This window comes from Sus scrofa, chromosome 16 (assembly GCF_000003025.6).
Source record: "Sus scrofa isolate TJ Tabasco breed Duroc chromosome 16, Sscrofa11.1, whole genome shotgun sequence".
Taxonomy (NCBI): Eukaryota; Metazoa; Chordata; class Mammalia; order Artiodactyla; family Suidae; genus Sus; species Sus scrofa.
Genome location: NC_010458.4, coordinates 48,769,641 through 48,784,656, shown reverse-complemented (window position 1 = coordinate 48,784,656; position 15,016 = coordinate 48,769,641). Strand labels below are relative to the sequence as shown.

Here is a 15,016-nt window from a genome sequence, read left to right as displayed (position 1 = left end):
TCAAGCATAGCAAGGCAGTTTTATAGTTTGTGGCTAATAATTTCAACAGACATTAACTCCAGTGCTTATGAGCCTATTTTAATTGTCTGTTGTTTCTGCTGGTTCTTGGTCAGCATATTTTGTTACCCTGTATGACTGGTGATTTTTGACAGTGTGTTGGGCATTGAATTTTAAAAATTATTTGTAAGAATAATTTGAGGCTTAACATTATAGTGTCTTTTTCTAAAGAGGATTTTCATTTGCCTCTGCCAAATACCTGAGGTCCTACCAGTCTGGAACCATTTCAAGCCAAGTTCAAAGCTTGAGATTCCAGATAACATAAAACCAGAAGGGAGTTCTTTGCAGGACTTGGTTTACTTATGATTCAACTTACCAGAAGCTGCAGGTCTTTGGGGCCCAGTTTAAATTGGAGGTAGTTAATTAGAATCCCTACCTCTGGTAGGTTGCAGGTCTTACCTTTTTCTCCCTGCCCCCAGGAATTTGTCAAAAGTACAATTCAGTTTTGCAGCAGTTTCTTTAGGATTGGCAAATGCTCATAGGGAAGAATCAGATTTGAACGTCAATCTTGTACTCTTATTTCTTCTAGAATTTGGCTTTTAAGCTTCTCACCACTTTGTTAATATTTTGATGCTTTTTAAAATGTTTCCTGTGTCTTAATACTTATATTGCAACAGAACAAAGGGTGGGGGGAAAATGTATGAATGTAAGAGGAACTTGGTCCCCATGCTGTACAGAGGAAAAAAATTAAAATAATAAAACAAGAAAAAAAAGAGAAAGAAAATATTTCTTTATATTTTATCCAGTTTTTTAGGACCCTTAGTAAAAGGGTTGGTCCAAATTTCCTAGTCATCAATTATAGGGAGTAAAAGTTACAATGTGTCTATTCATCAGAGAAAAGAAAGTTTTTCATAGTCTTCTGTTTTGATTTCACTTATATCAATTCGTTAGCCTCCATAAAGCATTTTCATATGCTGATGATGTAATACATTCTATAGAACCAAAATTACTGTGTAGTGCTCATCAAATCGTTTCAAAGAACCCAATCTGGTATATGAAATAGTTCATAAGACAGTTTGAAGTCATGGGAGTTCCTGTCCTGGTGCAGTGGAAATGAATCCAGCTAGGAACCATGAGGTTGTGGGTTCGAACCCTGGCCTCACTCAGTGAGTTAAGGATCAGGCATTGCCGTGAGCTGTGGTGTAGGTCAAAGACACGGCTCAGATCTGGCATTGCTGTGGCTGTGGCATAGGCCAGTGGCTACAGTTCCCATTGGACCCCTAGCCTGGGAACCTCCATATGCCACAGGTACAGCCCTAAAAAGACAAAAAGACCAATAAATTAAAAAAAAATATATATATATATATATGAAGTCATGGCTACATCTGACCTTTGAAATCCAGTATGATAAACTTGTGTCCCACCAACTCATTAAAATATATTAAAAGATTCAGTGATTTTTTTTCTCAATGAATTTATTACATTTATAGTTGAACAGATTCAGTGATTTATATATAACATACATACGAAATATCATATAGTCATTAAGGACACTTGCTTTTCCCATTGAATAAAATCTTTCCCCCTTCCATTGCCTCTTCCAGTTTTTCGTCTGTCCTCACCTTCTCAATGAGGCCTTCCGTAAATACCCTATTTGGAATTGCAGACTCCCCTCATTCCTATACTTCTGAATCTCCTCCTGTCCTTTTCTTCTCTCCATCACTGTCCACCATCTTACATACTATATATTTTATATCCTGGCTCTATTTATCACTACCTCTCCAATCTTGATGAATCTGTTGAACCTCTCAATTCTTTGATTTCTCTAGATACAAAGTTAAACTAAGAAAAGTGTCCCACCATTCTTCATATGGATGTTTCACAGCTGGGTGTGGTGATAGATGAGAAATGTATTCTAAAAAAACTGTTTTTTTTAGAAAGAACCAAATGAAAATTCTAGAACTGAAAATTGCAATATCCACAAAAATTTTACCTGTTGGGTTTAAATGTAAAATAGAGAGAACAGAAAAAAAAAAAGATCACTAAACTTTAAAATAGTTCAATAGAAATGATCCAACATGAAGAACAAAGAGAAGAGAGATTGAAAAAAATGAGCAGATATGCAGGGACCTGTGGACAGTATCAGAAGGTCTAATATATGTGCAACTGGAGTCACTGAAGGAGAAGCGAGAAAAAAAAAAAAAAGTTCAGCAAAGAATATTTGAGGAAAAAAAAAAGAATAGGTAAGAAATTTACAAATTTGGAGAAAGATGAATTTATAGATTTAGGAAGAAAAGCAAATCCCTTACAGAATTGGATTAAACACACACCCAGGTGTATCAAACTGCTAAAAATCAAAATTGGGAAAAATATTGAAAAGACCCAAAGATTTTGTTACAGACTCATTCCACACCAAGGGAAATACTACAGCTAAAGTTTAGCAGACTTGGAGCACTGGGGAGAATTTTCAATGGAAGAGAAATTGCTCCTTTTCTTTATAGCACATCCTTAATGTGAAAAGCTCATTGACAATGAGTATCAGGTAGGATAGAGGTTGGTGGCTGGAAAGGAGATTAGCCACCCTTACTTCCATTTTGATTGGGCAAGGTCTTCTGTAGAGAGTGAGATGCTATAGGCTCTCTGGAAGACAAACATTTTGACACAAATAACCCTAAAATCGGGGAAAGAGAAGTGAGATCCTCATGGTAAACTTGAGAATGGTTTGACCAGAAAGTCTAGTGCTTCTTGGAGCCAGGGGAATTTTTGAAGTGGAATTAGAGGAAAGAAATTTGGGGGAAATGGGGAAGACCCAGAAGATTTTGATTATTTGACAGCATTTTTTCCCTTAGTGTGATTTTCTTCCTTTCTCTCACAGTGTAGTCTAACCCTTCTCAGGGTGCGTAAGTCTCATGAGCAAGTACTTTGAAAACTATGAAGGCAGATTCCTCCCTTCCCTTTCCCGAACATACCACACAATTCCAGAGGGAACTGTAGAGAAATCAGTTTTCTGGGGTGGAATTGTGGCCCTGTTTGGGCAAATGTAGCCTCTTTAATTCATGAAGAGTGATTTTAATAACTGAAAACAAATAAGACCCTCAAATGTGTATCCAAGGTTCGCTGCTTATTATAATAATGTTTTCCATACTGGACTGGAAATAAAGTCATGATGTTTTTGCTTGTGATGTAAGTCTCTTCTTCTCTTTTTGTTCCCTTTTCCCTGGCCATCCCTCACCATCTTTATGCTTTAGGATCAGTATCCCTGAGGGAAGGGAGGAGTAGGCGAAGTCCAAGAAATAGCTGCAGGCTGGTTGCCCGCTGGGGAGGCAGGACCCCGTGGGCCCAGGACTGCGCATGGCGGGGAAGGCACATCCCCGCAGCCTCGTGGCAAGTCTTCCAGACCTGTCTGCAGCTCTTCCTGTGACCAAGAGGCCTTTTCCTGTGTTTGAACTCACCACCAATGGCTGTGCTACCAAAGGTAAACAGCAGTGGTCTAAGCAAACGGCTCTTTTTCCAAAAGAAAGCTTTTAACTTTTCTTTTGGAGGAGACACAAGGGGGTTGTTTGAGGACTGGGTGGAGGAAGAGAGGGGGGACATGAGACCAGAGGAAACCCAAGTGACCCCAAGCCCTGCCCTGTGTGTTTTTTCTTTCTTTCTCTTTTTTTTTTTTTTTTTTTTCTCTTCACCTCCCTCATTATTTTTGGCTGGCTCCTTTGTGCAGGCTGCCTGCTATTCACCGACAGCTGCTTTGAACATCAGTCAGATCAGGTCATCTGCCAAGCTGTGTGCCTCTGGTCATATCGCTCTGAGGCCTCCGGTTTGTCAGCTTCAAAGTACCTCACAAGTGGCGACTTGCCTCCTTCGGGGTGAATGTTAAAAGAAGAGGAAGCCTGGACAGACTCATGACCCCACTGGAATTAAGGCTGAGAGCTTCCATCTCATTTTGCAAAAGAAGAAATCAGCACCAAAGAAGAGCAGTGAAAACTACTGCCAGGCCTTGTGGCCAGTAAGTGGAATGACATGGGTGGGAGACCAAGTCTACTCACGTGTAGTCCCAGTGAGGGTTCTTCCTCACATTTAAAACTGAGTTTCTCAAGGAGTCAGCTTGCCTCAAAAATGCCTCAGTGATGGTGACATTTGAGAGGGGATGGGGGAAGTGAGGAGATGGCATAATGGATGGAACTCCACCCTCCTCCAATTGAACCTCTTCTTTTTGGTCTTATTCATTCATTCACTCATTCATTCGTTCAACAAAGGTCTGTTGAGAAGCTTCCATGTGCCAGGTGACTTCCAGACACTGGAGATACAGCAAGGAGCCAGCAAAGTCTGGGTTCCCATGAAACTTAACATTCTATTGTCTGCATTAGTTTCTAAGTAAGATTACTTTTGGTCTAAGTGTTCTGTCAATTTTTTTTCTTTAAAGAAAATAAAATCTTCCCAATATCTAGCTCTCAGAAGCATTAACTTGTACTCATCAAGCACTCATAACATTAAGTAGAAATTGTGCCACTACGTAAAACAAACTAGCTGCTGATCTTCCAACCCCTAACAATTTCAAATCTATCAAAAAGAGACACCTGAAAAAGAGAACTTGCCCAGTCAGTGACACATGCGGGTGAGAAATAAACCAATCAGTAGCATGGATGGTAAGCTGAACTCTTACAGCCCATTTACATTGATATCAGGGGTCACTAATACATTCTCTTCTCAGGAATTCCATGTAGGACAGGATAAGCATGTGATCCTTTAAAGCTGACCCCCTTTATTTGGTGGTGGGTGGAGGTGTGTGTAGCCGTTAACAGACATGTTGAGTTTCAGAGTCAAACTGTGGTTGCCACCAGCATTCCCTGGGGCTAATGTATTAATTATCTTTTGGAGTATAACAAATTAACCCAAAGTCTAGTGGCTTAAAAAAAACAAATATTTATTATGTCACAGTCTCTGTGGGTCAGGAGTTCAGAGACAGCTTCGCTTAGGTGGTTTGGCTCAGGAGCTCGTGAGATTGCCGTTGAAATGTGGCAGTGTTCTAGTCATCCAAAGGCCTGACTGGGCTGGATGATCCATTGCCAGGATGGTGTCGTCACTGGGCTGTGGCAGGAGGCCTCGTCCCTGCCCACGTGGCCCTTTCCACGTGTTACTTAAATTTCCACATAGCGTGGCTGTTAACTTCCCCCAAAGTGAGCAATCTGAAAGTGAGGGAAGAGGAAATCTCAGTGCTTTTAAGACCTGGCCCCTAAGTCACTCCCCATCACTTCTGTGTTATTCCCTCTTTTTAGGGACAAATGACTGAGTGCAAGTGTTTAGAAGAACACAGCAATGGGGAATTAGACCCCATTTCTCAAGGAGAAAAATATTGGAGAATTTGTGGGCATATTTAAAAATCATCAAATTCAGATTCCCTTCATGTTTGACTTTTACGTTTTTCATGTAGAATCTTAAACAAATCACATTTCATTTGTTAATACTTCATCATATATATTTTAAAAGCAAACCACCATGCCATTGTTATATCCCAAAAGATTAATAATGCCTTAATATCTTTTAAAAACAGTGTATTTTCAATTATAAAGTTTAAAATAAAAAAATTCCAGGTAAAAATCAGATTCCTGGATTATTTTTAAAAATAAGATGACCTGGGCATTCTCACGCTGTGCAGTGGACCTAGTGTTGTCACTGCAGTGGCTTAGGTGGCTGCTATGGTGTGGGTTCAGTCCCTGGCTGGGAACTTCCACATGCTGCTGGCATGGCAAAAAAAAAAAGATCTGGTCACACTCGGCCTATGTTCTCACATAGTCACAAAGCACTTTAGGTGGGATCATGGACTCTTTGATTTGCCATGATCCCCACCACATCCTATTGTACTACATATGAAGCTGCACGGTTCATTTAATATTTGAGTTTACCCCAGTCTAGGCCCAAGGAGCCTGAAAGGTATGGCAATAGGGTTGAAGAAGGGGGAAGTTTGACCCCTCATGTGAACTGGATCCCAGATGACTGGGAAAGCAGATAGGTTTCAGCAACCTTGAGTCTCACCCGTGTAGGGCTGGAGAGATGACAAGGCGAACCATAGAGATCTGGTCAACATGGTCTTGGAAGATTGGGTAGATGTTCCTGTGCCAGAGCTTGGCACTGAGGGTGTAGAGGCACAAACAGAATCAGCCACCTCTGAGGGGATCATGAATCACCCAACATGGAGCAAGGCTCAGTGCTATTTTCTCAAGGCTGTAAACATCCTGGGTTTGGTACAAACTAAGGAAAGATGTGACAGCCATGAAAAATAATGATGGAGACTTGTTAGTCAACTTTATCAAGGAAGGGGAACTCTAATATTTAATATAATGTATAAAAATAATTTTTTGTCTCTTCTGTGCCATTGACACGTAGGATCTTAGGGTGCTTGGAGAGCACCTGTAAGTGGAAGAAAAGGCCTTCACAACCACTCTGGAGGAAGACTGGAAAATGGAGCCCTGCTGAATAATGGAAGTGAGTACTGGAGGAGGATGCTTGCTCACCTGGCCTGACGATAAACCTACAGGTGCTTCTTAATACATCTACTGCCATTTCCCACTTTGAAAATACTTACTTGCTGATATCAGACATTTGGTGCTCAGAAGGCATTTTGCTATAGAAAGCAGGTGCTCCTTGGTTATTAAGTCCACAGGCTAGTTCTTAAAATTTCATAGTGTAACTAAATCATAATGCCACCAGTCTACCACATACAGCAGACTTTCCTTTCAGGACCGGGCGAGAATTTCAGCCTGGGTCCTAACACAGAACATCTAGAGTATGTTTTCCCCAAGTCTAGAACTCAAACCCTGAGTTCTGCTCTATCCCTCAGCTCACCTCTCCTGGGCCAGCTTTGAGAATGCCACCAGCCTGTCGGTAGCACCACTGACTGTGTGCCAGAAGAAAGGGAACTCTGTTGGGTGAATGCTAAGAAATGTAGGCCTGGGCTGCATGGGAGGACAGTGATGGGAAGGCAAGCGGACCAGGGGGTGGCACAAAAGCAGGTAGGCTCCCCGCTTTGGAGGCTCTAGAGCTGGGGGATGGGGTAGGACCTGGTAGAAGGCGTTGCTGTTCAAAAGTGTGAGTCTTTTATAAGCCAGCTCTTTGTGTGCCAGGCACTGTCTATATTCACTCCCCAGCAAACTCTTGTCACACAACATACCAGCATGGCTTTCAGACTTTGCCACCCATGACCCCTCTAGGCACTAACATGGTCCCTGCAGCTCCTGATAGCCCTTTCTGTCACGACCAGATTTAGACTAGACCTCACAGGTCTTCATCTGTTTCCATTCTTGCCCCTCCACAGCCAGCCACTCGTCAGCCAGGCTTTCTGACATGCAAATCTGACCATGTCCTGCTCCTGTGTAAAATCTTTAATGATTTCCCATTCATTTTAGGATCAAGTTCAGAATCTGAATGTGGACCTCCCAGCTGCCCTTTGCAGGAGCTGCTGCCTCCCCATCTTTGCCTGGCATATGCCTGCTCCTTCTTCAGGTCTCGGTTTACGAATCATTTTCTTAGGAAGAACTTTCCCTGACCTTTTGTCCAGATTTGGTACCTGAGTACAAGCTCTCCTAACTGCTAGATTTCCTCTTCAGAGTAGTGGCTGAAATTGTAATTGTTTAAACATCCAAGCATGATTTGTTTGATTGAAAGTGACTCTTCTCTACCAGGAAGTAAAATTCATAATTGCATCACCCACACCTAGCATGGGGCCTTCTGGTCCATAAGACATGCTCACTAAATGGTTACTGAAAGAGCCTCTGTGCTATACGTTTTTACTGTTTTTATTATAAAACATGTTCTCCAATTCTAGGGACCAGTTTTTACTATGTGACAAGCAGTGTTTATTCAGAGGGCAGGGTAAATTAGCTTCGTGGTTGAAATAAGGCTCTGACCCAGAATCCCCTGGGCTTGAAATCTTACTAATTGTGTGACACTGGGAAGTAGTGTAACATCTCCCTGCCTCAGTTTCCTCATCTAGTAAAAAAGAGGAGGGAGTTCCCGTCATGGCTCAGTGGAAACAAACCTGACTAGTATTCATAAGGACACAGGTTCAATCCCTGGGCACCCTCAGTGGATTAAGGATTCAGCATTGCAGTGAGCTGTGGTGTAGGTTGCAGATGCAGCTCAGATACGTGTTACTCTGACTGTGGTGTAGGCCGGCGGCTACAGCTCCAATTCGACCCCTAGTCTGGGAACCTCCATATGCCATGGATGTAGCTCTAAAAAGAGAAAAAAAAAAAAAAAAAGGGAGGATAAAAGGCAATAATAGCACCTACTTCATAGGGCTGTTGTGCTGATTAAATAAGTTGTGATACGTAGAGTCTTTAGAACAGTGCCTTGCACATGGTGTGTGAAAGATTTTAGCTCTTCTTTATTCCTAAGACTACAAAAAATAGGTGTTATTATCTCCACTTGTCGAATGAGGAAACTAGATGCATAAAATAGACTTTCTTTAGTAACTTGTTTGTAATCCTTCATGTCATCTTTTCATGCTTAGAAAAAAAAAACTAAAAAAGAAAGAAAGAAATGAATGTTCTCACATTTGGGGAGTTGGGAGTTGGAGGATCTTAGGGCTTGGCAAGATGAAGAGAATAAATCAAAGAAACAAAGGAAGTTTCAAAGCAGTTTTGGGCCCAGAACTTGGCCATCTCTTCTGCACATTCGTATAATGAAACGTCGCCTGTCTGTGAGGAGCCCACACGAGGAAGGGGAGTCCCAATTTCCACAGAATCTGGAAGGGACATGGGGAGGCAATGGAGCGTGACTCAGAGTGGCAGGAATTAGCATCTCCTGGTTGCAGCAGGAAGTGAGAGCTATGTCTACCAACCTATTCCGAAGCTCCTCGGGAACTCTGCCAGTATCTCCAAAGGCATCACCATGTCCTCAAACTGAATCCATTTGAATTAAAGAAAAAAAAATGTATGCCATGCGTCCCATGTGAGAGGAAGTGGGTGCCAAGAAACCAAACAAAAGGTTGTGAATCACTGGAGTGGACAATCCTCCTGGAGAGAAATGAGTCTTGCACCAGGCTTTAAAAAGACATTACATCTGGCAGGGACGAGAATATTCCTGGCAGCCCATTGGTAATGGCCCTGAAATAGAAACAACACAAACATCGTCTTCAGTAGAGTAGATGTATAAATTGTGGTACAGTCACAGAATGAAACACTCTCCAGCAATGACAGTGACTGAGCCACAACTACACTCAACAGTAGGGGCAAATCTCACAAATAGATTGCAGTGCCATTTGTTATGTAAATGACGTGATATGCATCTGTGTCAGCTGTGAGAATTTAGGAACCTGTGACGCTTGAGGTAGAGGCTGGAGGGCCACTGGGGTGGGGGGGGACTCCTGTTCTGTGTCTGTTATTCAGTTGTGTTCATTTTGTAAAAGTCCACTGACGTCTACACTTATTTGTTTGTGCACTGTTCTGAACATAGGTTATATTTCAATCCATTCTTCACTTCCCCACCCTCCATGGCCAAGGGTTAAATCAGTCAGTAGGTAAACAGATAGCCCTAGGGTTCTGGATAATCAGAAGCAGGAGATGCTTCAGAAATGGGAAGACATTTTGAGTAGAGCTCATGTTTCTGCAGTGCTGGGTCTGAGTCTTGGGTCACTGCTCTTGTCTCATCGAATTTTAACCTTGGTTTTTCTCCTTGTGCCCTGAGCTTGCAGCCCTCTCTCTCTAATGAAATGATCTCTATAATATCCAATGCAATGTGGAGCTCACCTGCTCATCTCCTTTTACACATGCCTTTCCTCAGTTGTCTGCAGTACAAACATCCATTCATCATCCGTCAGAATCAGAATCACTCATGAGATGGCTGGAGAGGAAGCCTCACCAGCCCGAGTCACCTGGTGAGACCTCTCTCCTGTGAAACCTGATGGGAAGGACTTTGGAATTTCAGCTTCTAGACACCCAGTGGGTAGTTTTACAAGTTTTAGAGGATCCTTTCCATATGCTTGGCAGAGCAGGGAAAGAGGGAGAAGCCTGTTCTGTGAGCCTGCCAGGAGGGTTACAGTGAGCTGTGTGGATGGAAGAGCTTGGCACAGGCAGGGCTGAGAATCCCTGTTGAAAAACTGTGACGGACTTAACCTAAGACCTGTGCGGCTTGCCAGTATTTTGAAAACCTGGAGATCGCCTTCCAGCTTTTCCAGAGGTGATGTCGCCACCAGCTCCCAACTGGCTGCGTGACATCAAAGCCATCCAGCTCGGAGGGCACATGTCCCCATCCAGGCTGTCTTTGGGCGGGTCGGCCGCCTTGGAGAAAACAACACGCCTCAACGTGACGGCCCCCACATTCTGCAGACTTGAAAGGGAAATCCTTTGGATTCTGACGGGGCTCCTGGGGCTCAGCCCTGGCCTTGCCCTGAGGCTGCATGAGGTGTGCAAATATGGGAAGGGCTGCGTGCTGCTGTCCTTGCTTCCCCAGCTGATCAGAGACATTTGCATCCTGAGCTGCTTTGTTCTTTGAGTCCCCTCACTGCCTCTGCTGCCTGGGGCCTCTGAAGCCCAGCCCAGCCTTTCCCTCCTTCTCCTCCCTCGCCCTCCCCTCCCGCCCACCTGCTCCCACTTGTTATTGTTCATTTCAGCAGCTCGCCTCCTGATCCTCATGATCACTCACAGGTTTGCCCCCAGAATTGCTGCTGCTTCCCAAGCCTCCATTCCCACCCCTCCCCCACCCCGTTCCTCATGCTCTTCTCTTGCTTTCTTAGATTTTCATTTTCGTGTTCCTTCCCATTTCTACAAAGGCAGGATGTAGAGGAAGGCCAGCAGAGGGCAAAGAGCACTAGAGCTATGAGCCTTTGGGTTTCAGTCACTGATGTGTGTGACCTTGGGCAAAGGGTGGAGACTCTTCTCTGGGTGTCGGTGATCCCATCTGTAGATGGGGTTGGGTCCCCCATGCCAGGGATCCAGTGCCGTGTGTTGTGCCAGTATTGGTGGCATGGGCATGCAAAGAAGAAGACTCTGAACTGGCTCGTACAAACTTACTGAGTAATATGTTCTCTTTGACACACACACACACCTTCTGATAGAGATAGATTGATAGATAATTAATGGGGGAAGAAAACTGTATAAATGAATGATCTTATAGCCCACAGGATCCAATAAAAGTCTTACAGAGAGACTGAATCAGAATCCTTTCCCTGAATTCACTTGAATTGCTCCTTGTGTTCAGGTGTAACTCTCCACCCCATTTTTTCACAATTGGGTGAAATAAGGAAGCACTTAAAGCTGTTTTTCTTTTGCTACCACAAAGATCTGCAAAACTGCTGGTTCCTGTTCTTGGTGAAAAATTGTCTTAACCAGATGAAAGAGGAGCATAAGACACCCAACACAAATCAGAGAATTTTAAACCATGTTTACCTCTAATACGACAAACCCTAAACAGAGCTCACACCTGCCCACACAACTTCTAGGACCCCTAACTTGGTAAAGGATATTCCCACAATTTTCTCTCTCCTTCTATTCAGCCTCCCCATCCCTTTTCAAAAACTGTAGCTGACTTATCTAAGACCTGGTCCATATTTTGAAAACAAACTAGAAATCACCTTCCAGTTTTTTCCAGAGGTGACTAAATCCAAGAAGCATTAAGAATGTGTAAAGGATAGGACAATATAAACAATAGTTCTTAGATAACTATGTCTAGCAGCAGTGTGGCAAGTTACTTGCTTGCTTGCTTTTTCATCCATCAACAAAGATAACAGCTTCACTTGGTCCATTGCATAAAGCTCAGTGACCATAAACAAATAAATCTGCTATTTGATCCAGGAAGAACTGTAAGGCTCTCGAGTCCAGCTGAAGCCTTGCAGCAGCACTAGTGTTTCAAAGAGCCTAGGAAGAGCCAGGTGTCCTGGCTGACCTGTGCACTGCCCAGCCTCACGGGATGCCGGTTTGCCTCAGCACAACAGACCAAACCTTCCTTTGCTCAGGTTGACATGACATGATTTGTTCCCCTTTGGCTATGTCAGTTCTGCAAACTAGATACCAGAGGCTGCAAGCTCAGGAGAGCTGCTTTTCTGGAACACCGTTTGTTTGGACAGGCTAGGCCAGTAAGGCTTTTCATCTCTTTAAAGCTCCCAGGGCAGAGAGCATATTTGAGGAATTCCTTTTTCAAAGTTTTTTTTTTTTTTTTTTTTTTTGCCCCTTCCAACATTTTGTTTAAGAGAAAATGAGATGTCTATCTTCTGTTTCCTTATTTTTTTTCAGGAAAGCAAAGGGTTGTTGACTTCCTCCCTCTCCCCTCCCTTCCTTCCTTCTTCCCGAAGGTACTCATCTGAGAAAAAGAGAACGAAGTATTGTTCCTGTTCTCTTTCTTAAGTCATTCGAAACACTGTCCCTGCGAGTTCTTTAAGTTCCCTGCAATCTGTACACAAGAGAAAGAGGGAGAGAGAAAGGGAGAGAGACAGAGAGGCAAGGGATCAGGTAAAGCACGGGGGCTGCTGCAGCCATTCAGACTCAGGAGCTGGTAAGTTACCCATGCAATTGTTTCTACTTCCATTTCAATGTCCCTGGGATGCATATTGCTGTGGGCACTTTTGATAGAAAAATGCCTTCCTGGGTAGAATCCTTAACCAAAGGGTACGACTGAAGGATGGCCCAGAATTTAAACTTATCCTTTTTTTTTTTTTAAAGGTGGGGGGAGAATTCTGATGTTTTGCAGAGCTGAGGCTGGCTGAACTGAACATAGACTTGCCTTGGGGCTAAGGAGGACAAAGTCTTAAATCTGAATTTTGGCACAGATAAGGTGGCCAGGTTAACCAGGAGCCACTGGAATGTCTCACTGGAGAATTCACTCTTCCTTACTATTGCGTCCTAGGAACCTTATCAGGGTGTCTGCTAAGAATTGTGGTTTGCTCTGGGGTTTTTGTTACCCATTGTCTAGATTGAGGCACCTTGTCTTGTTCTTTTCATTCAGCATCCCTCAAAAGAGAAATGTTAATTTATTATTGTTGTTCTGCATCTTAACGTGGTCCATTGAAGTAGGAGGAAAAAAAGAAGGGAATGTCCTTTTGATATGTGCTGCATGGGGGGGGTACTGATGTGTTCAGGTTCCACATGGGGGTTGAGTATAAATTTATTATCTACTGTCAGTGGGGGATGTCATCTGCCACACAAAAGAAGGCAACGATTTGGGGACATGTAGCTTTAGTTTTGAAAACAACATGCGACTGGAATAGGAAGATTGAGATTGATCACTTGTGTCAATAGGAGTGAAAAAACCAGGCTGGGTGTTGAAAAATATTTACCCGTGCCTGGTTTTTCAAGCACCAAATAGAACACAGCAACCTAGTCAAGCTTTTACAGAAACTGGTTTTTACAAGTCTAACTTGCTTCAATTAAATTTGTCAGGATAATGTGGTGAAGAACTCGTCATGATAAGCTGCCAGGGAGCCATGATCACATTGTCAAAAACAGGCCAGCAAGGTTGCTTGGAAAGCCTGTGTGTATTTACTAATATTAATCATTCAGCTCAGAGAGGTGTCGAATGGGTGAAAGACAAAGGACGGGCAGAGGGTTTTTTTTATATTCATTTCTATGAAATTTGCTGATTGAAGTCATCTGGGATGTGAAGAGTGTGATAAAAATAGCTGGTCTCTCATTTATAATTTGGCCAGACTGTGCATTAACCACAATCAAGGAATTAATCTTTATTCAAAAACTAAGCCATCATCTTAATAAGAATAAGAAAATATGACAGAACTGGACTGTTATGTGGGTTTTGTTCCGTTAGCTAGACTTCTTTTTTCTTCTCCCTTTTCCAAGAGACTTTTCTCAGGAGCACTATGAAATGAGCAACGGAAAAGAAACGTGATTAGCGCTTGCCTGCTTGAAGAGGCAAAATTATGCTAATAACAGTTAAAAGTGATTTCCAGCCCCCTACCACCTAGGCTAGCCACTCCATTTCATGGATCTTGGTCAAAACATAGCCAGGACTGATTGGCTTGGGCATTTTGCGTCTTTTATCAGCAAATGTGACCCCCCGTCGAAACTCAGGGCTGTGATTTTTACTTGCTTCTTTCAGTTTCATTTTTCCCTGGATAATGTATTTAATTTTATGCCCCGTTAGAACAACATCACAGAACATTTTCTTACTAGGTTTATTGAATAAAAACGTCAGCTGCAACACAATATGATAAAAAAAGACAGCAAAGTCACACTGACCAAAGACAAGTAAGGTGAGAATGGGTATGCCGATGGCACAGAACCCAGCCCCTCCTCAAGCCTGTCTGATATATATATATATATGAGAATATTTGTTGGATACTGGGGGGAAAAATTCAGCTCCCTAAAGAAAAAAGCCATTGACTAATTTAGCCCAGTTGCTACCAATCTACCAATCTGTCTTCACTCAGCTCCAAGGAATGAGTTGGCATTTGTGGAAACTTCCAGTGTGTGATTCTTCTTTGGGGTCATCACAGGCTCTTTTGTGATATCATTAGGGGAACTCCAGCTTGGAATGAGCCAGAATTTGACACACAGAAGTTGCATTAATTAATTTATACCAAAACAGTACCTATAACTAAATTACAAATTTGCCGCATAAATGTTAAATTATGTTAGGATGTGTCCTGTAGGTCTGTGTGCTGGGATGTGAACCAAATGAGAGCAAACAGAGCATCAAAAGTACAGGCTTTGTTGTTATACAAGTCTAGGTTTCAATTCCAACTTTGTCGTCTTACCATGTGACACTTCAGCCAGGTAATTAATCTCTCTAAACCTCAGTTTCCCCTAATGTCAAATTGCATCAACGTAATAGAGTTGTTGTGAGGATTAAAGAAGATTAGTTATGTAACTTGATTAACACAAAGCAGGGCAAGTAGTAGGAGTCAACCAATGTCGGTTGTAATTATTTAAGTCTTATATTAATACTTAAGAGTACCGTCTCTTTTGAATGTAGGTAATTTGTGTCATTATCCTTGATCAATACCATATCAAGAGTCTGTCAGAACAAAAATTATTCCTCATAGCTTTGTAGTTGGCCACACATTGAGTGAAGCTAG

At 42.6% G+C, this 15,016-nt stretch overlaps 1 protein-coding gene across 10 annotated transcripts in view; it reads left to right on the top strand.

Annotated features, from left to right (window-relative positions):
• Positions 1–15,016, top strand: part of ZNF366 (zinc finger protein 366) — a 340,164-nt gene that overhangs the window by 264,111 nt on the left and 61,037 nt on the right. For 7 of the 10 annotated variants that reach the window (XM_021076721.1, XM_021076720.1, XM_021076717.1 and 4 more), the window contains 3 exons: positions 3,246–3,472; positions 3,716–4,000; positions 6,379–6,529. In XM_021076721.1, the coding sequence (XP_020932380.1) occupies positions 6,472–6,529 (58 nt within the window). In that variant the 5' untranslated portion in view covers positions 3,246–3,472; positions 3,716–4,000; positions 6,379–6,471. Of the gene's footprint in view, positions 1–3,245; positions 3,473–3,715; positions 4,001–6,378; positions 6,530–12,247; positions 12,481–15,016 lie in introns of those variants that run through there. The other 3 variants (XM_021076724.1, XM_021076723.1, XM_003134035.6) reach the window with 2 other exon arrangements.